General features: G+C 36.6%; 1 protein-coding gene across 11 annotated transcripts in view; it reads right to left on the reverse strand.

Annotated features, from left to right (window-relative positions):
- Window positions 1–25,302, reverse strand: part of jakmip3 (Janus kinase and microtubule interacting protein 3) — a 64,313-nt gene that overhangs the window by 38,419 nt on the left and 592 nt on the right. For 10 of the 11 annotated variants that reach the window (XM_053511516.1, XM_053511526.1, XM_053511523.1 and 7 more), the window contains 3 exons: window positions 12,551–12,791; window positions 5,675–5,917; window positions 4,578–4,820 (listed from right to left, as the gene is read on the reverse strand). In XM_053511516.1, the coding sequence (XP_053367491.1) occupies window positions 4,578–4,820; window positions 5,675–5,917; window positions 12,551–12,685 (621 nt within the window). In that variant the 5' untranslated portion in view covers window positions 12,686–12,791. Of the gene's footprint in view, window positions 1–4,577; window positions 4,821–5,674; window positions 5,918–9,107; window positions 9,194–12,550; window positions 12,792–25,302 lie in introns of those variants that run through there. The other variant, XM_053511522.1, reaches the window with a different exon arrangement.

A 25,302-nucleotide genomic window follows, 5' to 3' on the forward strand; every position in this document is an offset into this window, starting at 1 on the left:
AGAACACTGTGTATTAGCATAGAAATGCTGAAGGTTGAAGCTTAGTTTATTTAAAAGCAGAGATACAAAAATAAATAAATAATAAATTATAGAGGTTAACATAGAATTATTAAATCTGGATCATATACAGATAGAGGTGTAGGTTTATTCTTCATCCTTTAACTCATATAAAGCTGAGATCTGTTTAAAAAAAAACATTAAAACACTTTAAATTATTCTTATGTGAATAATAACACTGATAATAATCCTATGTCTCTAAGAGCGATAAGCTGTGACATAGAAGGAAAGACACACTCCTGTAATCCCCATTCAGCTCATGCAAAAGATTCTCTGAAATTGACATCTCAATATTTAAGAAAGTGAAGTTTCTTTTTCAGGCGTCAGAGTGCATTATTCTTGGAAACTGTCATTTTAGCAAAATTTTTAAAGCAGCTTACTCACATTTAAAGGTGCTTGATTGACATTTAAGGTGTGGAAACAGATCAGTGGCTTAAACTCATCGTTGTCTATACGGTACATACCGCTTTATCCTGTATGCAGGGTCCCAATCCATCACAGGGCATGGCTCAAACTTTTTAATATTTAATTTTTTTAACAAGCAAAGAAAAGAAATACAATTGCCATCTTATTACATTCATATTATTACTATATTGAAGGCTTTTTAACTCTGTGTATAGCATCAGTCTCTGTGATGACATGTAACCAATAATATGCTGATGCAAAAGATTATTTCTTTCCACAGCTAATAAGAATTAATTGAGGAAAAAGTGGAATTGTGAAAAACTGTAATAGCCAGCTCTGGATTAGGGTCCTGTTTCTGCTTAATTGCCCTAAGGAGAATACATTTCCAAAACACATGGCTCAGCACAATTAAAAAAAAACCAAAAAAAACAAAACAAAGACTTCACAAACTCAATGAATGCAGAAACACACAACATGTGCAGTTAATGTAATCCTTGTGCTAGAGTCAGCACTGTCTCAAAAACATCTCGGCACGTTTGTAGCATTTTCTGGATAATGATTTTGATTTTTGGTACATGCTTAATCCTGGTCAGGTAGTGGTTGTGAGAGGGCAATACCTGCTTGGCACCAAGCGGTACCATCCACAGCTTGTTCTCAGTTAAAGCCACCAATCCAAGAAGAGAAACACACTGTGTAATAGTTAAAGCTTAGCATGGGTGCTTTGCAACCTCATAATTCCAAGATCCCTAAATTGATCTAAGTTATTGCATGTGGTGGAGTTTCCCATTTTCCTAGATGGTTCCTTCCTGGAATCTTTCACAAATGATTCTACAGCAGTAGGTAAATTAGAGACACTGAAGTGGTTTCCCCTCAATGCATTCTTGCCTTGAACACAGTGTTACCAAAAACAGGCTCCTGGTTACTAAAGATGGATGTATGGATGGATGGATGAATGTATGGATGGATGGATGGATGGATGGATGGATGGATGGATGGATGTATGGATGGATGGATGGATGGATGGATGGATGGATGGATGTATAGATGGATGGATGGATGGATGGATTACGGAGTTATGGCTTGCATTAGTGAAAAGGTTTCCAGCTATAATCTTTCCTTTGAAATCAAACAACTGTCTTAACCTTCAGTGCATTTCCATCTTTCCACTTTTTCTCTAAGCATGTTTATCACTCAGATATAGAAAGCCGTTAACATAACCTCTTTTCCTTGATATGTTCCAAGAAAATCATGACACTGGTTGACAGCTACTCATCTTCGAGTATAGAAGAACAACATTATTTCAGTCATATGAGATGTCACATTTGAGAAATCAGAAAGGCAATAGAATACACTGAACGCCTGCAGCCATATAAAAAGCAAAACCATGTTGTTTTTGCAATGTGAAAGCAATAAAGAGGAATTACTGTCTTGATTTGTCTGTGTCTCCAAGCTCTGGGAGGCGCCAACGTCCAGGAGGGTGATGTCATCTAAATTCTGCCGAGACCACTGCAACATTCACTGCATGTCCCGTCCTTTCTCTCCTTGGTCACGTTATGGCCTACCTACTCACCACTGTGTGCTCTTTAATTTTCTGTAGTCTTGTGTTTTATTTGTACTGTAATAGGTTTGGAATAATCTGTAAACATACACACATTAACACTGTCCTCTTCACATCACTGTCTTCTGTCATCCTGTTCTGGCTGGGGTAATGTGATTAAAAGGAAAAAAACTCTCTTATGCTGTACTAAATAAAGAGACCCACAGGACAGAGTTCTGAAGATCGATAACAGTAACACATCAGCTGCAGCCGCAGCACAGGAGCTCTCAGCTCACCCAAGCATTCTGCTGACCTAGCACACAGCGCAGCACATCAACAGTATCACAGGATCCACCATTTAATCAATCAGTTTTGCATGTGAGTGTTGGTCATTATCATTCCTGGACTATAAATGACATTTAGAAGCTCATGTCTTGTTAAACATAACAAGACAGTGTAATGATTCCCTAACGAATGATTTATAAGACCGTACTGTAGGTCTATACAGTACATAAGAACTGCAGATGTAATCCTAAAGAATGCCCCGTGATGCTTATTCATAGTGCACTCATATTAAATACGCTTCATGCATGTAGTATTGCATGACCTTACTCTTGTGCACATTTATACTGTAATGATTTCTAATCCAAGTAAAAGAGTCCCTTTTAAGTCTGGCTCTTCTCACGGTCTTTTCCTCATGCCTCAGTTTTTCCTTGCCACTATCGCCTCTGGCTTGCTCATTAGGGATCTAAATTTACCTCCACATTTCTAAAGCTGCTTTGTCTATTGTTAAAAAGACAGAACAGGAAAAATTAGATTGGGAATAAAAGAGAAAGGAGCAAGCAGTCCACTGCCACAGGAAAGGTTAATGAGCGTGTAGACATCCTAAGCAACAATATAAAGCCACACTCACAGTATAAGTCTGATTTTGTTTTTTCAGGCAGATCAGATTTGACTGTTCACATTCATAATTGCTGGTTTTGTAATAATATCATAATTAATTTAACTATCATTAATTACTTTCATAACTAATTACTTTAATCTGACTATTGAGTAATGTGCATGCCCACAGCGATTAGTCTTTGCTCAATGAAATGATCTCAATCACTGCTCTAGTTCTCCTAGTTCCCTCCAGTTGTGCTTTAACAGTCTCATTGTACCAAATAACTACTAAATCACTGGTTTAACTTTCCCTACACTGACTTTCTCTGCTGTCTGATGACATTAGTGCGCTATTCACGCGCAGACAAAAACTCACATGAATTCTGACCTGACCATTCTCATTCAAGTCACAAGACCACGTATCATATATACTAGATAGATATACTGTATAGTATATCTAAAAAGTAACAATTCATCAATGATTTGCTGAAAATATTGTGCATTTTTTCCATTTCTAAGAGAGACTGTATGTTTTTAATTAAAAAATCACCAAAAGATTATATTTATCAAAGGATAATTAAACTTTTGCATAAGACTGTATATCTGATGTTCAGTAAAAAAATCAGATCTGCATCAAATTAGGGTAGAAAAAATTTGCGCCTCTCCAGGCTGGTAATGTGAACGTAGGGTAAGCTTCAAACCTGGGATATCTTTTTGTAGCACCTTTCCAAACACATCACTGTGGATTAAACTTGTGGATTGAAGTTGTTACAGTACAATAGATCTTGTTTAGACCTGATCATTTATCACATCTTTTGCCTCAATCCGAATTTAAACCACAAGCACTTATGCTAACTAAATCTGATTAGTAATCAGCTTATTATTAATTTCTTCCTGTGATCTATGGCAAATTAATGATTTGTAAAGCATTTAACATTTCCTTAAACTGTGACGGAGGTATTGCATGTAAATGACACTGGTTTTAGGATAACACCTCTAAAACTTTTTTTTTTTAATGAATGCTCCATTATAAACATTAGTGTTAAACTTACTGCAGTATAACTATAATGGAAGTTGTTTAGACTTAGAAATGTAATTTATACTGTAATACTATACCCTTAAACTGTGTCAAGTTTTTTTATACACACATGAAATCTGTTAGGAATATTGTTTCCTTTTTAGCATGGATGCCAGTATCCAAATACATCAATAAACCGGCCATGAATCAATTTAGCTCAATTAAATTTAAATTGTATGGCGCTTTTAACAATGAGTATTGTCACAAAGCAGCTTTCAGAAAAATATAAATCCCAGATATAACTTTTACATTTAGAAATTTCTGCCAGATGTGCAAGCCAGAGATGATGGTGCAACTGAAAATGTTACTGAGACAACATGTGGATGAATCCATCAGAGGAACCAGACTCAAAAAGAAACCCATTCTCATCTGGGTCACACCAAATAGCACAATTACAGTGTAACTGAGTCTAACCCATCATGAGTCTTAAGATCTTGTGATAACATAGCCCAAGAGTAAAATATTATGAACCTAAGGACACTAGAAATAAGGAGTCTACCCAAAGCCCAGTTCACTATGACTTGCACACAGCTTATACGTTTTCTTGAAGACAGATTATGACAGAACATCTTGTTAATCAGATGATGGATTCCAAATGATATATAGAACAGCACGCACCAGTCTGCGGATCTCCTTTTCACACTCCTTCTTGATCCGGTTGATCTCCTCTTGGTGGAGGTGGTACACACTGCGGATCTCAGCGGCTTTGATCTTGTCCGCCTGCAGGGCTACATTCAGCGCTTCCTCCATCTGCCGCTTCACTCCCTTTAGCTCAGAGATTTCCTGTTGCAGACGTGAACGCTCGGCCTCAAAACCCCGACGCGCCTCTTCTCGCACCTCCACCATCAGAGCTGACTTCACCTGCACATTGTACTGTAGTTAGTCACTACTGGTCAATTTACTTCCATGTACTGTGCATTGAGGCACTGTTGGCAAAATATGCTTATTGTGATAACAATGGTGAGTTACTGAGATTTTTTACATAAATATTTCATTGATGTTTTTTTGTTTCATGTTGTTTTTTGTTCATTTTCAGGAACATTTCCATTATGGGTTTAGCCACTAATTGCCTAAAGCCATTAAGTGCATGTAAATTTCACAAGAATTGCTTTATTCCAATGAAAGAGAATCGAAAAAGTCTTATGTGACACTTATTATTGTTGGTCTTTCAACTTCTCCCATCACTACAGCAGACCATTTGATTCGCACACAACTTGGCACAGTTTTTACGCCTTTCTGATGCAAATCTCCCATTTTAACCATGCTTGGGACCGGCACTGTATCCAGTGACTGGGGTTTGGGTTGGAATTTAACCCGGGCCTTCTGCATGGCAGGCAAGAAACCTACCACTGAGCCACCAATGCCTCTTAAATGAGACTTATTACAGACGAAATAATAATTTAAAACTTGATTTGTTGATAAAGTGATATTGATTTAATTAATAACACACTCTTTGTTTTAGTGTGTATACTATGAGTATTGTTTGAAAAAATAAAAGTTGACATACTGTACTATATTCTTTGCCAAAGACTTAGAAGCAGCTAGGTCACTTCCCAGTAACATTAAAGACAAATTTTTAAGTCCGTACTTGATAGATATTGGTGTATTAGTTTAATCTAACTACTGTACCCACTCAAAAGTCAATGTGTATTAGTGACACATAATGCATTGCAGATCTGCAGACTTTTCCTCTAAGATCTCCTCCAGTTCTTCACCTTGTCTGTAGATCCATCTCGGAGTGCATTCACCAGGGCCTGCAGTCGCTGAATCTCTCCGTCTTTAATTTTAATGACTCTTAGCAGCTCGGATTCATGCTGGCGCAGCAGCGTCTCCCGGACTGAGTGCAGCTCACGCAGCTTCTCCTCGTGTAGCTTGGCCCGCAGTTCGCTCACTGCTGCTGCAGACTTGTGCTGCTCATGACGCACCTCTTGCATCTTCTCCCTCTCCAGCTTACTCACCTGGGATAGAGAAGACAGGGGAGAGAAAGTTAACCATGTAAGAAATAATTTATGTTTCTGTATTTAACAAGCAAAATTTGTATGTTAATACATATATAGTTAATGCATATCACTTTTTTTTCAAATCCATGATGACCAACTTTAAACAAAATGTTTAAACTGAACATTGATTTATGTTTACTTCATTTTATTCTGTAAGTAGGTCGTATTACACCCAGTGACTGGAAATCACTCAATTATCAACATCCCACATTTATTGTCCAAGTTGAAAAAACATATACATTTTATATGAATATAAATTATTATTTGAGCTGGTGAGTGATCATTATGTTTTTACTCTCCATAACAAATATTGAATAATGCTAAAATTCAGGGTTTGATAATGCAAACATTGTTAGATGAGGTGAAGGTTAAGACAAACAAACAAAAAAAGAGGAAATGAGAAAGCAATGAGAGAAATCCCTTATCTAAATCCCAGCGTTTCAAGTGACGAGATCAGTTATGTAACACCATCATCTTGTCCACATGGAAAACATAATTCACACAAAGACTGCAGAGCTTCTGTGTGTGTGTGTGTGTGTGTGTGTGTGTGTGTGTGTGTGTGTGTGTGTGTGTGTGCGTGTGTAAGAGAGAGAGAGAGAGATCTAAAGCAGCTATAGAGAGTAATTTGGGTCTGCTGCATGATTTGTAGCTGAGTAAGGAGACACTAAGTAAAGGAGCTCTCCATGGAAAAATCAGAACCCGAGGCTGAGCTAGTCTGTAAGTCTTTACATGGGACCAAGTCATCTATCAGATTAATTACGGTCAGAAAACAAGAAAGCAAATAAATAAATAAATAAATAAATAAAAAACAGTCATAGGAAGATGATGACTATGCATAGAATAGAGCAATGTAGCAAATGTAATGTGTACAGTGAATGTATACTGTGCAGTTTCTTATATTTGGTGTGAAACCATTCATTTAAAATGTATTAGGAAATATGAGAAGCATCAGCAGGAAGGGTGATTGTAAGAGGGACACGAAAAACCATGTAGAATAAAAAAATTCTAATATGAAAAAAATTTTATTACAACATGTAATTTAGGTTTGTGATTCCATGTTCTACTAAAACATTAAAATTGTAAAAATGTAATAAGATATTTCTTTCTTTCTTTATTTAAATGCATATATACACAGTGTATATATACAGTACACACAATTTGGATATAATGTGTTCATATATACACTACTCACAATAAGTTAGTGATAGACTTAGTGGATGTCATACATACGGTGTTTGTTTAACTTCAGATGTTTTTGAAAAAGGGAGGCAATTTTAATTAGTGTGATAGACACACATAATTTTGTGTTTTCCATGTAATGGTCTTATTGTGTACAGGTGTGCCTTATATTGGGGCCAATCCCAAAAGACAACCTTCTTAGCACTATATGGCAGGAGTAATAAGCTTCAGCTGCCCATCAGCAGCCTGAAGGAGGAGGTCTGGGTTTCTCGTATAAGAGAGGCCCTAGTCTACCAAGGCTCTGGAGATTCTAAAGTAACAGCAGCAGGTATTAAAGTGCGAACAGGAAGGAAGTGGAAAGCACAAGAGGGACTAGAGTTGGCAGAGTCTCTGCTGAGACACAAGGCACTTGTGGGCACAGTGGCAACGGGGCGAGCAGGACTGGGAGCAATCCCAAAGCCACAGTACAACAAGGCTCAGGGCAAGGCGAGACGAGAATTGGTCCTAGAGGAAGTCCAAGCAGGTGTCGAGGAGGTGAGGACCAGCATTGCAGTGAGGCAACAAGGGCCTTGGACGAGGTGGGAAGGAACGCTGGAGAGGAAGATCACCTGGAACGACATCTGAATGGCAAAAGCGTATTAAGTTCTTGGTCCAAGCTGTGTACGACGTGCTCCCCAGCCCAACGAACCTGCATGTTTGGGGCAAGAGTGAAGTGCCAACGTGTCCACTCTGTCCTGGACGAGGGTCCCTGGAGCATATTCTGAGTAGCTGCCCATCTGCCCTTGGAGAGGGCAGATACCATTGGCGGCATGATCAGGTCCTGAAGTGTATAGAAGAGACCATTTCACATGCACAAATATGTTGGCAGCCAGAGGAGAATTGCCTTCGTAAGGGCTGGTGAGCAGGCGCAAGCAAAGCACAAATCAACCAGCCTCCTTTCATCTTCAGCAGACTGGGAGCTGCGGGGGTTGACCTGGGCAGGCAGCTCAAGTTCCTGGAATTTGTAACATCAACCTCGTTGAGAGCCGATATGGTTTTAACATCTGCATCGTCCAAGCAAGTCTTTTTGTTCGAACTGACCAGCTCATGGGAGGACCGCATGGAAAAGGCAAATGAGCGTAAGCGGCTTAAGTACCAGGAGCTCATTGAGGACTGCCGAAGAAAGGGCTGGAAGGCTTGCTGTGAGCCCAGAGAAGTAGGGTGCAGAGAATTTGCCGCTCGATCTTTGCCAGGCTTGGAATCACAGGAGCTGCAAAGAGGAGAGCCATTAAATCCATCACAGAAGCCGCAGAAAGAGCCTTGAGGTGCATTTGGATCAAGAGGTCCGCAAAGTGGGCCAGTGCTGCTGAGACACAAGTTGGGGCGTGGTCAACCCCGGCTAGGTCACCTGAGAGAGGGTGTCTGATGTTATGAGACTCGAAACACCCGATGATCTCAGAAAACATCACTGATAATGTGTCCCAGCGCATCTAGAGATGTATCTAGGTACAATATCAAAGGGAACTTTTAATTGTTTAATTCAAATTCAGAGCAAATAGGAAAAGCACTCATGTAAATAACATAATCCCTAACTTATTGTGAGTAGTGTGTGTTTATATATACAGTATATATATATATATATATATGCATAATATATGCATATTGTATTTTTTTGTATTTACAAATTTCACAAGACTGCATTTAAAATTTGTTTAAATATTAATTTAAGTTAATTAATGTAATTCATTTCAATAAATCATAATTTGTACACAAATTTTTATTGTGTTATGTACAATGACCCTTTTCATGCTTTTGAAATAAATTTTTGTCCCTCCATATTTGTGTATAATAAGTATAATACTACAACGAACAAAAGGGTTCATGGTGTGTCAAATCCAGTAGCTGCTAAGTGGCTACTGACTTAAAAACAGCCAGCATAAGAATAAAAATGATAGAACATTGCAGGAAACTAATACTGAAATACTCTTACCAGACAAAATGATTACAAATGGTTCCTGTGTCCTGTAAAAGCCAAATTTATTCTCCAAATCAAAGTGCACTACAGAAACAACTTTCATCACCAGTGTAACATCACTTCGACTCTGCAAGCTATGACGGGAGTCATGCTGAGGGTGACATGTGCCTCATTTATTACTACCATACATGTTGAGCATTGTTCATTCAGGCCTGGAACAGCAGAGGCATCTCCACCATCTCCAACTCCTGTCAGTGTGAACACAATAGCTCTTCTCAGTCTGGCTGTCTTATTTGACAGCAGCACATCTGTAAAACTGTGAGCTTTGTGCTTCATTCCTATGCAGTTGGACTGTGTTTCTGCTGCAGCTCATTATTTCACACTGACTTAGACAAACTAAAGTGTAACATACTCAGTACCAAATTTCTGGATTTAAAATAGGGTCACTGCAAATATTTATCATGAGAATCACGTTATGATTTTTTTTTTAAAGAAACATGAAGACTATCTATCTATCTATCTATCTATCTATCTATCTATCTATCTATCTATCATATATAAGGAAACAAAAAAATTTGTTTGAATAGAAATTATAGCAAAAGAACAAGACATGCTCACACTGTCAAAGTTAGCAATATTGATTTTGATGGAAATTATGAATGTGTTCTTCAAACTTTTTTCAGCAAACACATTTTGCAGCAATTACAGCCTGGCAGACCATAAGCATTCTAGATGTTCAAGAATATCTAATGAGATTTTACTCCACGGTTCCTGGAGCATTTCACACAAGATGGATTGGCTGGATAGAGTCTCCCGCTGTACCAAACTGTCAAACTGCTCCCACAACAATAGGTTCAATAGGGTTCAGATCCGGAGACCGTGCTGACCGTCCCATTAGAGTCAGACTTCTGGCTAACTTTAATTGTTTGCGAAAAGGATAAAATTGTTCATGCATTGCATGAAAATGCAATTTTATATATATAGACACCTATTGACTCAGACTACTGAACTACTGTATAACAATCAGCCCACCAACATATATTTCACCTGCATTAACACACTGTAAATTCAACATAACAAACTGTTGATGTGTTAGCGGATGTAGACAGCTAAACGAGCAGCAGATGAGAACATTTTCCCACATAATCCACCTTTAACTTTCTCAAAGAATTAGTTTGTTGCATAATGTCGGTCAAGGAGAGAGTCCAAGAAAACTAAATATATCTACACTATAAGAGTAACAAGATAAGAAGTTGGCATCGTGAAGAAAAAGTAATAACTTCTCTATGGCTTATTAGAAGGTGCATTTGAATTAATACAGAAAATCTACAAATTATTTTAATTAAAGAATATCTACAGTTAATGGACAGCGTAAAGTCCAAGAATCATGCAAAATATTACTGTACGTTATCACTTATGTTATTGCACCTGTAAATATTAATTCCCCGTCAACCTCTTTTGTTGGTTCTCTTAAAATAAAAACATTTAGCATCTCATGTTACCGAAGTGCTGATTGCTTGATCGTTCCAAAGTGCTGACACTAAAACACCAAACCTATAAAAAGCTTTCCTTTATACAGACAGCAAAGCCTCCTGGGAGTTAATGTATTTGGGCCTCCCACTCTTTCTATAATTAAACTGTGCTGCTGAGTAAGCTGTGACAATGTTTGCATTACAGTGCAGCACTATAAATGTAAAATATGAATCAACTGCTGATTATCTATCACTAGGTAACAATGGAAATACTGTATCACCTAAATCCAAATAAAAGAGCATCATCTAAACACTTCAGTCGAAACAATGTGAACTGATCAGACCCAATTTAAAATAATTTTGAATTAGATTGAGATTAGTGGCGGAAACCTTTGCCATTCTTTTCAATAGGAAACTATTACCCATGCAAACACATACACACAGTAATCCAATCATTTCTCTTGCTTTGTAGTAAATATATCATTTCAATGTCCGTGTGGATAATTTAGGTGAATTACTTACCTGTTTTTGCCTTAGACCTCCATCTACCGACTGACTGGCTCACCATAAAACAGTGTATACTGATGAAGTACTTTGAGCATGTAAAAGCACATCTTATCTGGTCAATCTAAATGGCTAGTTTGGAGTTTAAAATAGTAACTGATGAAATCAAGCATTTACATGCAGAACAAAGACGATTAAGAAGATTATTATATTTGATGAAAATGAATAGTTTTCCTGAAACGCTGACACAGAGGTCTCTTTCTATAAATGTCATTATTAAACATTTTATGTTGTTAAATAAAAGCATGTCAGGGTCCGTGTATTATTCGTTATACTGTAGATTCAAGGATTAAACAGCGGTGTGGTATATTTCACTGTGCCAATAATGTATTATTGATGTAATAATGTATATGATAATAATAATAATAATAATAATAATAATAATAATAATAATAATAATAATAAATAAATAAATAAAAATATGTTACAACAAAATAATTATCTTTCAATTGCAGTTTTTACTGCAGGCTTTCTATTAGCTGTCATAGGGATAAAGTAATGGCAGTGTATCCAGGTGCTAATTCATCACCATGTTTCCTTGTGTATTCCAATAAATGTATGACAGATAAAATGGATAATCCATCACACACACACAAACATATACACACACAAAACAACATGCACTGTAGCCAAACTAATATTACTCCCTGGAACACTTACATAAATATTTATGAATGCATGAATTCCATTTATGTATTTCTATATTCATAATTAAAAGAAAATCCAGTGACTGCAGATGAGTTGTTTGCATATGACATTACATCCAATATTCCAAACCTAAATTATATATTAAACAACATGTCTACTTCTTTCTAAATTTTCTGTTGTATAATAATCGTGTAATTTTCGGGAAGCCAGAAATTAGTGAAATGAATTTAATTATTCATCTTTGAGAAGCTTTAATCCTGATCAGGGGCACAGTGGAACTTTGTCTATCACAGGGCAGGACACACTGGACAAGATACCAGTCCAATCAGGACACTATGCACATTTATTTATCTAGGGACAATGTAGCACAGCATATCCATCAACTGGAATGCTTTTAGAAGGGGTGGAAGAGGCCTGATAACCCCAGATACCAGAGCAGGAGGAATATGCAAAGCTCCACACAGACAGCAACCCAACCACAAGATCGAACTAAGGAGCCTTGAGTTGAGCCACGCTACGCACTGCACCACCACGAAACCAAATTCCGTCTCTAATTTTCCAGGATATACTGTTACTAAACTTTTTTGAAAATATTTTTTTACATCCTAGTGGGAATATGAATATTGATTTCCATTAATGTTTTCAAAAGTGCATACTGGTAACTGGTATTAATATTCTTGTTTTAATAAAAATGCAAAAATTGCGACATTTTGTATATTGTTATATTTTAATAGGTTAAATAAAAAAATTAAAAAAAAAATTTTTTTAGCCCACCTTGTTCTTCTCCTGCTGCAGTTCGATCTGGATGTCTGTAAGTTTGGCCCTCAGCTCCTCATTGGCTGCCTGCAGGGCCGCCATTGCGTCTGTCCGCTCTCCTTTTCCCCGCCCACTGGGGGCCTTCTTGGCCATGGTGGGTGGTGCTCCACAGGCCACACACCCTTCCCAGGGATGACCTGAGGTTGTAAAGGATCCCGGTTTGATTTTGTTCAATGTTCAGCTACATTTTTCCACCCACCTGCAAATCACAGAAAAAAAGACATGACACACTCAACATGGAAGATAAACTTGAAGACTTTTGGAGTTTTGGAGTCAGTTTAGAGGACAATTTACACCACAAGAATTATGTACTGTAGGTTTTACATGTGATCTCATCTGCAAGGTCTTTCAATGTCATCCAGAAACTTTATCTTTAAGAAACTAAAGATACAGATTTTCCACTTTCAATTTCTTTGAAGTAGCCCTTGAACTTTGGACAGCAAGCTCTAGTTTTCTTTTCCAAATAAATGTAATTCACTTCGGAATGATGAGAGAAGTGACAAATAGTTTTGGAAACACACCAGAGAAGTTTTCATTCGCACACTTATCCTGCAACTTCGCTCACGACATTCAATTCAAATGGTTTAGTGAAACAAGATTGCATCATTCTTCACTTGGCTGGTAAACCTCTTGACACACATCCTCTATTTTTTTACATGGCTCTCCATCATGCATTTATATTCACTAGAGGAGAATTGGTACTTAGAACCCTAACTTATAATGAGAATTATCCATCTTCCATACACTAGAAGCATGATTACTTAGAGTTTAATAAAAAAGCATAGAAAATATCTGCATTACTGTTGTTCATAAAGAAAATTTAATAGTATGTGTACTGTATGCTAGACCATTTCTGAGTAATGCTTTTTAGTATTTTCAGTAACCTCAGATAGAAAAGCAATCCAGGGGAATTAAGACCATGTAGAAAAACCATGCCAGGGGAAAACATGATGAGTGTATGATATGAGGACAACATGCCACACCAAAAACATAACATAAGTCCTGCTGTTCTGTGATTTCTAAGTGAAATTATAGCAAAAAGGCTTAATTATTAGGGCGCACGGTGGCTTAGTGGCTAGCACTGTCGCCTTGCACCTCCAGGGACCAGGTTTGATTCCCGTCCAGGTTATAATGCCGCCTCTGTAGGATTGGAGTTTGCATGTTCGCCCTGTGCTTGTTGGGTTTCCTCCCACAGTCCAAACACATGCAGGTCAAGCTAATTGGCGTTCTCAAATTGCCTGTAGTGCGCGAATGGATGAGTCAGTGAGTGTGTGAGTGTGTGTATGTGAGTGCCCTCTGATGGATAGGGACCCTGTGCAGGCCTGTTCTTGCTAAACATTCTGATGAACATTGCTAAACATTCTGATGAAAGTGAAATGCAATAGAGCCTACAACTGAGAATTTCATTTATTTCTGACACAAGTCATGATTTAATTCTTTTCTTTTTCTAAAAAAAAGTCTTATATTTTAAAGGTCTTTTTTTTTTTTTTGGAAGAGATCAAGAAAATTAAATGAATGCAGTGAAGATTTTGTTTTCGGTGGCCACATGTTGTAAATTGAAAATCAATACCTCTCATGCATTCTGTTTTTTTTTTTGTGTGTGATTGATTTTCATTCCGGCACAGCATCTTCTCTTTACAAGGCAAACTGCAATGCTGCGCAAATTATATTTGTAGAGGAAAAAATATACAGTACAGTCTGTATCAGAAAGGCCCTAGGAGAAGCTGGATAAAAGGTTGGAATAAGAATGAGAGTTTAACCAGCTCCATGAACCTTAGCTTACAAGCGTCATGAGGAAGAATCGGACTGAAAGAAAGGTATATCAACAAGTTTGTACAAAACTTTATGATCCATTTTAGATCAAATGAATTGGAGTGCCTTCCGAACAAATGCCTTTTGTAAACTAGTTAGTCAGTTACCATGGTCAATATCTCATGTACAATACTTTAAAAAAGACACATGAGAAAAAACTGCTGTAGAGGATGTCTTCTTAAACATGTCTCTACAATTTAAAAAATATTTTTAAGCAGTAAATAGTAATTATTGAAACAAGGTCAATAATGGGTGTATAGACCATTTTCTTAAATAGTCTCAGATACTATTTGTGCACTTTTATAAGGAGATTATCTCCCAAGTTTCACTAAACATCCTGCAGGACCAGCCAGAGTCTCTTTTTTTAAACATAATCTTTCTCTTCTGGCCTATAGATATTTTCCTGTAAGATTATTATACTTATATAACTTGTACGACGGTGTGATGGCTTAGCAGTTAGCAATGTCGCCTTGCACCTTCTGGTCCCAGGTTCGAGTTTGCATGTACTCCCTGAACTTAGTGAGTTTCCTCCCACAGTCCAAAGACATGCAGATTAGACTTACTGTCATTCCAAAATTATCCGTAGTGAGGTGAGTGTTGACCGAAGGTCCTATCATAAAAATAAATACAATGGTTACCATTAGCCTCCAAAGTCCCTCGTTGTACTACAGAGGTTCCTAGATGAATTTTGACCTTAAAAAATACAGCATTCCTAAGACTTTTGCACAGTACTTCATGCACACACATACACAACTTAATTTAAATATGTACCTAGAAAAAAAGCTTTATCTTGCATATTACATTTGCATTTAAAATATTAAAGCTTTTTTTTTAAGTCTCAGACGTTTGGATGCTACTGTTGTCCTGGTCAAAAGGTTTTAGCCAAACATAAGATTAATTATTACAACCAGGCATTGAAATTGCTCACTTTTAAATGATAAAGCAAAAATGCATTTGGCATGAATATAAAACTGTTTGAAACATAATATAAAACTGTTATAAACCTATTTGGTTTTATGATATTATATGTTTCGATTAATCTAAAACACATAATAACATTACACATTAGTATATGCCCTCGTATTATAATAGCACTCTTGACATTTTGTGATACAAGTGCAATACAGTTACTGCACATGAGAAGCCTCTAAAAGGGCTCAGTTTTCTTATTGCATTATCTTTTAAAATCCTGGTGTGTGATGTAATAAAAACACTTTAATGTCAATGGCCTCATTAGAACCCTTACAAACATTGGGTTTAAAAAAGAAATAAAATAAAATTTCACTAATTGACTAACCAGCTTAACAGTAGAGCCTCATTATAAGCAAATCCAGTAAAACTGTCAGTGAGTGTAACTTTGAGGCATTTTAAATTAGTGTGTGATCTGGTATTTCAGTATTGCCAATCATTTGATTTACTAAAAATTTATATGCTCTCTGTGTGGTTGAGAGTTGGCAGGGATATTACAAATATGTAAGATTTACAGAGCTGCAGCTCCCAACAGTTCAATAATCACTCTTACTCATCCAGCAACCTTTTTTCTAATAATGTTGAAGGAAGGCACCTGGCAAAGCAAGATCTGTATGTGAACTAAGCTCAGAGCATAAAAAAAAGACACAACAGAAAGAAATATACGTGTTCAAGTGGAGGTTTTTTTGGGGTGTTTTCAGAGTAGCACTCAATAAATAAAAAAAGGAAGAAAGGAAATTCTAAATGTACATGAAACAGATAGTAGATGACTCAATTCACTATACTTGCCCATAACCATGCAACCATTCCAAAGCCATGCGCATTAACTGAGTTGGTCCCCTCCTCCTATTATAATAATCTCCACTCTACGAAGGAGGTCCACTAGATTTTGGAGCATTATGGGGATTAGCTCATTCAGCCAAGAGAGCATTAGTAACTTTGTGCACTTATATCAGAGGAGAAGGCCTGGTCAGTATTATAGTTCATTCCCAAGGTGTTCAGTGGGGTTGAGGTCAGGGCATGGGCTACATGACTCCTTCCACACCAAACCACTTGCAAAAATTGTTATCATAGAGCGTGCTTTGTACACAGGGGCATTGCCATGCTGTTCATCAGGTTTGTCTGTCTTAGTTCCCATGAAAGAGAGCATAATGCTACAGCATAATAAGGCTTGCTATATAACTGTGTACACCTTTGTTGCAGTAGTTTGGGAAAGGTTCACAAACTGTACGCTGGTGTCCACATACAGTACATTTAACCATATTGTACGAGAAGACCGAAAACATAACGGACAAAATATTAAGATGTAAAACCCTTTCCCATCCTTGCAAACCTAAATGTAGCTGATCCTAAAAAGAAAAAACAAACTAGCCTACTGGTTTAACATTGGCTATAACTCAGATGCTATATTTCAGATTTGAGATGTATGCATGTCAGCAGAAATAATTTCTAAATCTAAATACTGCATAGTTTTATAGTAAACTTAAAATGTAGTAAAGAGAGACAGTATATCTGATTTAATTTTCACTGCTCTAATGTTACAGCACTCACTTCTGCATTCACATAATACAATCCAGACCTGACTTGCAAAGCCATGCTTATGTTATGGTTTTATATTTGCAGAATCATTCTCTCATTCACATTTTTTTTTTTTTTGGGGGGGGGTGTAAGATTAACAATTGTTTTTAGTACTTTTTTGTAGTTTCATGTTGGACTAATGAATCATGTTGAATACAGAATATTACTGTTAGCACATGCTAACCGGGCTAATTTCTGAAGAATGACACCAAAGTCACTTGACTAAGCACATTTGGACAAAACTGTACTGCGAATACATACATTACATAAATATGGTTACAACTGAATTGATGAGACACAAACAAACCCAAACTAAGCATCTAAAATGAACACTACTGCATTATGTTAAAACTATTAAGTAACTGATTAATTGCCTTCAGAAAATAAAAGTCATCTTGTATTCAATAGATTCCCAGTTAAACATTTAAACCATTTTCTGGTATTCTGTTTACACTGTCCATGTGTGAAATGCAACCTGTGTATGCGCCTTAGAAAGGCTTTAAAGCCCATATGTAGAGCTACTGTAACTGGAATGCTTTCAAACTACATGCAGGAAATGTGATACACTACAATTTCACAAAGCATCTTAATAGTTAGCAAGTGATTGTTAATACATAATGGTTAATATTCCAAATGTATAATATGTGTGTATGCCAGCATGGGTGCCTTTTATGATCAAGCAGGATCTTTTGCTTTCTGTGATAAACTTAATTATATCTCTTCTATTCACCAGGGCCTTCCAGCATTTCTGCATGAAACCTCAGTATGAATAATTTAGTGTTCTAACACTATGTCTTTGAATCAAATGTGCTGTTTAGTACTGTAAAATGTGAAAAATAATCATATCTTTGCTATACTCTACTGCTGCCGTTTAATGCCACAGTTCACTCATGAAGAACTACACCAATCAGCCAGAATAACTATCAATTATATAACAGTAAACTGGTGACATGATCATGGGCACCCAAGGCTCATTTATGCCAAAGCTAGCCTCACTGGTCTGATTTCACTGAAAAGACAAAAGTTGGTAGTCTATGAAGTCTGGGGGCAGGAGGAGGCAACAAGATATGCTCAAGTGGCATCACAAGCCAAACAGGGGCAGTGAACGAGCTGGAATGGCATGGAAAAAAGGAAGATTGGCGGGAAGGACATGTAAAAAATCGAAGGAAGTAGAATGAGCTTTCAGAGCAACATATGTCCTCCCATCACCCAAAACTCTCCATTAATTGAGGGGGGAAGATCCTGCATGCACTTTGTGCTCAGTGCCTGCCTACCTAAGACATATCCTCAGTGCCTGAAAAGTGAGCCTCACTTAAGGCAGGTACACTGGGAGACACAACCAAGTACTAAAGTCAATAGCCGCAGCTATAGAGGCTAAGAGAACAGCCACAAATGCCACTCCCCCTAAACGTCATAAGAAGCCCAGACAATATTATTTGCCCCTTCAATGACCAGGGTTGGATTTTTAAAAGGAGCATGAGACTGGGAAATGCAGGCAGATTTGGGCCATCAATCCATATTATCAGAAATAGTCACCTCAACCCTGTACTAAGGTCTGAATCTCTACGCACCATCTATTTCATAGACTTTGCCATGGGAGGACGCCATAGACGAGGCAAATGAGAAAAGAGTAATATGCTGAACTAAACCTCATGAAGATTAGCCGCCATGGCTTTATTGCAACGTCCGCTACTAGGCTCTTTAAAGAAATAGGGATCCGTTGCCAAGCTCTGCACCACACCATCAAAGAGACATCAGAGGCCACTAAGCACTGTAGTCAATGACTGTGGATCAGGAGGAAAGATCACAGCTGGGCCCCAAGATGTTAGAGACGCACAGGGTTGATCAGCCAAGGTGGGCCTGCCTTAGCAGAGGGCGTATTGTAAATAAAAGACTGAAATACCTGATAAAGCTTTGGAACACAACTGATGTGCAACCAGGCTGCACTGATGCAGTAATACATGCTAAAGGAGCTCTGATCAAGTGTTGAGTGCATGAATTAACATACTTTTCAAAAGCTTATCAGATCTAATGTGTAAATCCTTTTTTGATCGATCAAAATACTTTCAGATAATGGATTGTTGATTTTCATGAGGTGTGTGTCGTAATCAATAAAATGTAAACAAAAAAGCTTGAAGAATTTCAAGTGTATTAAGTGTTATGAATCCAGAATGAGTGTCCATTTTTAACTTAAATTAAACAAAGTAAACAAAAATAAATAAACACTTTTCTAAGATATGTTAGATGTACTTACAGTACTATACTACTACTACTACTACTACTAATAATAATAATATAGGATATTGAATGCCAGACATATACAAATAAACAGATTTAAAAATATATTTGTGATTATAAGTATTTACTTTAGTATTTTTAAGAAGAGTCTTAGTTGTCAGTGATTTGTAAAAGCTGTAACTTTGTGATTTCTGATAAAGGCAATTATTCTATTAGAGAGACACTTGTGTTTTGCAACATGAAATGGGAATGGCTGGAGGGTGAAATGGCTAAAATGCATTAAGGCTAAAATTGCTCTTTTGCTCTGCTAAAAGAGGAATAACACATTACAGGCCATTTTGTGATTGGAAAATAGCCTGTTTTATTGTGACACCAGCAACACTGCTTTGCATCTGGTTATATAAATCCCCCAATTAACTTTCTATAAGAACATACTAAACCAAAAATCACGATCAATTATTTTCAAGAAAAAGAAATATAAATTGGTCTTTCTATGTGAACAATAATGGTGTGCTTTTCTTTGTCTGAGTCCATGAAAAAAAATAGTAGCATTTAGTGAATCTTTTTTTTTTTGTGCACTCCTTTGTGCTTTAATATATGGGATGTCTTTCCTTTAAACTCCTTTCACCCTGAAAGCACATACAGACTGCTTTTAAAAACAACAGCATGAGCTAGACTTTAACAAGCCATGAGCACACTGCTACAGTACACATTGCTAGGCACCACAGTAACTGTCATACTGATTAAAAAACTTGATCGCAATGGAAAGCATAGAAACGAGTGTTTAATTAAGGAAAATTGTTCTCATTACTGAAATTGTTTCTATGGAAATCAACGCACCGCGTCGTGGACGGATAATGTACTGAAGGTCATTTTTTTCCAGACATTAACCCAGGTAATGGATTAAACACAGTCGCTGGGGGAACTGCTACTGAATTCTTTTTCTACTTTGCATTAAGAATGCTGTTTGTATCTAAAATATAATTTCTGTTGCATCTCTTTGTGATTCTGAATGTCTGAGTATACAGTAGTATAGTAGATCAGTGCTGTTTTTTTTAGTACATTTAAAAAGTGCAAGAAGTTGATTTCTAAAAAACATTTAAAAGTGGCAATAATAAATTAAAAGGTGCATAAAAAAAAAATCTATAATTTTTCCCAAATGCAGGTCATTATCAAGACATGTTCAATTTAGGCATGTTTAACATCAAGACATGTTCTAATTCTGATGTATCCTGCTTTATTTTTGCCTTTAAGCTAACATTTAAGCACACATCCATGTTTTACAATAGTTTTTTTTTAGATTGTTGTTACTTTAAAATCAGTTATGTTTTTAGCATCACATCGGATCTAAAGTCTATCCAAGGAATGCTGACTCCATCATCATTGGATATCACATGAACACACACCTTTAGATATTTACACATTCATTCATCCCTCAGTTTTAAATAGAATGGAGAAAACTGGAGAACCTAAGGAAATCCATACCTTAGTCTCTGTCAGATTCATGAGTAATCTCAAGGAGACTTGCTTAAACCTGTGGTTTATAATGCTGAATGATTTGCTGTTATTTGAAAAGCCTGAGATAAAATGATATTTCCAAGCTAAAAATGGAACTGCTCAGAATAATTTTCTTCTCTTGGTGATAAATTGGAAGTTATAAGTTTTGTCAGATGATATTTAATTCCAAATTGATTTTTTTCTAAATAGAATTTTTATATGCCTAAATAATGTGTGGGGATTTAGACATACACATTACACAAACCTTACTGTTAGCAGCATTAAACCTCTAATGCAACTCTACGTAAGATACTTGCTACATCTAATTCCAACCAAACATGTCTGAGCTGGTCACAATATTTGGGATAAGAAATGTTCATTCTTTTAAACGTAAATGCAAGTAGTTTAAATTAATTCCCCAAAAGAGTTTACAATAGCTTGAAATCATGTCTCGCCACCCAATTATACTGAAGAAAAATGTTCACATTCTTTGCCATTTCTGTCATTTGCATTCAAGAGCCCTTACATTCGGGGTGCAAATTATTTCTGACACTTCACTATGAAGGTCAGGCAAAACTGGTCTAATTGTGTTAGATTTGTGCAGTTTCAGAGACAGGACGTCATTTTAAATTATATACGAGCACAACTGACTCACAACTTTAATGCCTTGATATTTTAGGCCAAGACTACAGTGCAGCTAATTAGGATCGTAGCAATGCTTTGAAGAGGCACAATTCAGTGCTGGCTAAAGACTGGCTAAGAGGAAATAATGTTGTAGTGGTGCATAATATTGATTTATATTGATCAGGTCTAGGTTTCTTAATAGAAATCTCCTGTTATATGCTTTTTTGTGCCTTTTGGATATCATGGTATATTACAAATATGTACTGGACCAGCAACATGGTGAAGCTGGAACATGTGTAATTTGTGTCAGTAATGTTTCAATGGGGTTTTATATGGGAAGCAACTCTCCAGTGACTTTCAACCTCATTGCTAGCTATGACATCTGTAATTATTTATTTTATTTTTTTTTGTAGTTTTCAAAACCTGCTTATTTTTCATATTGAACCACTGACTGGACTGACTGACTGGCTCATTCACTGACTCACTCACTCTACACAGCGCTACTGTACAGGGTCGTGAGAGGCTTGGAACCTCTCCCAGGGTACTCGTGGCACTAGATGGTGCACATCCTGGACAGGGTGGCAATCCATCACAGGGCGCACGCACACGCACTGGAAATTTGGGAAAGCCAATTGGCCTAATCTCTATGTCTTTGGACTGTGGAAGAAAACCAGAGATCCTGGAGGAAACCCATCAAGCACAGAAATAAAATGTACACAAAACCAGTGGCAGAATGTGATCCCTCATTTTTAATGGTCCAGCATATAATGGATGTGACGTATAATTTTACAACACCAATAGAAAGAAATTCTGCTTAATTATCATTTTCAAAAAAGATGTTGCGGAATGCAGTATTAGGCAGAAACTTGGGCACAAATCTGTGTTTATTGATGCCCCAATTGCTGATCCACAAATTCCATTCTAAGCAAGTTTTGCTGTAAGTACATAGACTTTCTGTTCTTGTCTTAAAACAATTCAATTTAGTTTTATTTGTATAGTGCAGACATTTTCACAAAGGAGCTTTGCAGAAATCCAACTGTAGTAAAAAAACAGAGGCAACTGTGGCAAGGAAAAACCTTTCACCACTGATGGTGAAACCACATAAGGAAGTAATCTTAAGAGGAACCAGGGTAAAAGGGTAAACAGTTAAACTTGTTCGCAGAAGCAAAAGTGAGACTGGAGCATAAATTACATTTTTAAGGAGCAAAATCATCCATGAAAGCTTGTTGAAATTATTTGGCTGTTAAAAATATATTTTTTTATAATTTGCCTTAATATTATGTCAGTTAGCGTTTGGGTGAAAAAGCATTTAAATTCTTCTGTAGAGAAGATAAAGGGTGATACCAGAAGCAAAATGGCTGCAATAATGCCCCCTCTCTGTCCTCCCTCTTGCTGTAAGTGTGATGAACGTTGTGATCGGCTCTGCTCAGTTGAGCTGGGGACATTTTGTGGATCATTGCCTAAGGTTAAAGGGAAATTCCTCCTGGCATCGGTTTGTTTAGAAATTCCTATAATACAGCTCCATTACATACAAAAGGCTGGAGTAACAGCTTAATACCCATTATGTACCTAAGACAGGCAAACATCAGGCCTTCTAATTTGTTTTTTTTTTTTAATTGGATGTTTTTTAAAATTGGATAATAATTTTAGATAATAATAATAATAATAATAATAATAATAATACATTTTATTTATAATGCACTTTATATTTGAAGCAAATCTCAACAAGCTACAAATTATTTTAACTTAAAAGCTCTGATAAAAGATAAGTTTTAAGACCAGATTTAAAATTATCAACAGTCTGTGGCCTCCTCAAATACTCTGGGAGAGCATTCCATAGTCTAGGTGCCGCTGACCAATATAAGTACAAATAAGTACATTACCATGGGTCTTGGTTATTTAAAGTTTTCTTGCTCTGGACACCAGCTGTAAAGCTTGTAACCCGGAATGCAGGTACAATGTAAGTAATTAAGGCCAAATTCTAAACCTTTGGAAATATCTGTATCGCTAACTAGAACTTGCTATATGGCTAACCGAAATTAGCTGTAGGGTTAGCCATAAGGCTAGTTCTGGTTAGCCATACGGCTATTTCCAAAGGCTTAGAATTTGGCCCTAACCTTGTACTCACATCCTGGGTGAGAAACTTCATGTTAATGTAATACTCATATTCACCTCAATTTTTATTTGAAACAGACTTGAAAAAAACTTTGAAAAACTGTTGGTGTAAGGATATCACAAAGACTTGAACTTTTTTTTTTTGTTCGAGTGTTTGAAATAGATAAGGTAAGGTAATAAATAGGTAAGACTTTTACTTATATCTGTCTCATTCTAAAACCTTTATTGTAAGTGTTACAATACTGTTATTTAAAATGAGAGCATTATGTAATCACATGTCAAAAGTTTATATACAGAATTCAACAAGTGGCCTTTAATCTTCCTAATAACTGCATTCATATTCATTATGATTTGTCTTTTATTGTTCTTGTTTTTGTTCATACAGAATCACCTGTGCTAAAACTATTGTCTGTGGGCATGCGGTAGATAAATGTTGGGTTGAAAAATGCAGGCGTATGTATATCTTTAACCGTAATGATTAAAGCAAATTTCCAGATTTTAATCACAGCAGGTTAAATTTTCAGTGTACTCAATGCCTAAAGGTACTTATGTACTGTATGACTGTATAATGAATAAATGAATTATGCCAAAAAAAATGATCTCAACAATGCAGTTATTTAAAGGCTTGTTATAACGGAGACACAATGTTCTCACCATAAACAGTGAGAGATTTCCCAAAGTGAGACAGATAGAAGGATTACTTCTAGTCTGCATGAGACACCAGTGTAATTTAACTCTGTAATCACCTTTGAGGACTATGACTCAGCATGTTTTGCTTGGGGAGACTTTAGTGAGGATTTCTGTGGGGTAGATTTCATTTATAATTCAGATTCGAACACACAGTACTATGAGTCATATTTGTAAAAGCACATCATTGATTGAGAGGGTGGTGATTTATACCCCCTCAGAGCCTGGGGCCGGACAATGAACATATGATTGAGCTCACCAAACCATTCAACTTCATTCAGTATGATGATGGAACATGTAAATTAGTGGGTAAAGTACTATGTAATATCAGAGATTGTTTTTTCTTTTATTATTTTTTTTATAATGTTGTATATTGTAGTTCTTAATTTGCAGCATTGGTAATAAGCACAATCATCTACAACTATCAAACTTGTGAAAAATGTAAAATATGAAAACAAATAATAAAATGAGTGAATAATTAAATAGATTGCAAAAAATATATTCATAACATATGTTTGATATGGCTTAGGATGAATATTGCATTAACAAAACATAAAGAACATAAAGAAGTTAAGAAGATAAAACAATTGTATTCTACAACAATATATACACTACAGCAAACAACACGAACATCCAATCTAAATCTAAAACTGAGATAATAATAATAATAATAATAAAAGTCAAGCTCACAAATCACCAGAACAGGTGAGGTCTGTGAACACTACAGTAATTAATACACAATGACACATTTTAATGTCTTTATTACAGCACAATACTCAGCCATAATGCCAAAATCTAATTCAAAGATGCAGAGAATTATTTATACACTTTGATAGTAACAGCATTGTCATAAGAAATCCCAGACCATTACATTTTTCTTTCCTTTAAAATCAGAAATTTCATACACAAGCCAACGAATGAGAATTGGCATTTTGCAAAACATGCCAACCTCTTGCAAGGCTAAAAATAGCCCCACAGTTGGAGATTTATTCCTGTGAAATGTCTTAACCAAGCTGTTGCGGCTCGTTATTTGCTAAAGAATCTGTATTTCCCTTTTGCAGTGGCAGCTTGCAGCCCAGCAGGCCATGATCGTGATCGTTAACCGGTAAACTACATATCTGTGACATACGAAACACATACGGTCTCTGCCGTCAGCGCAGGATGTAAAAACAGTTCTGCTTGAATGCATG

The sequence above is a fragment of the Clarias gariepinus genome, chromosome 14 (genome assembly GCF_024256425.1).
Source record: "Clarias gariepinus isolate MV-2021 ecotype Netherlands chromosome 14, CGAR_prim_01v2, whole genome shotgun sequence".
In the NCBI taxonomy this organism is placed as follows: domain Eukaryota; kingdom Metazoa; phylum Chordata; class Actinopteri; order Siluriformes; family Clariidae; genus Clarias; species Clarias gariepinus.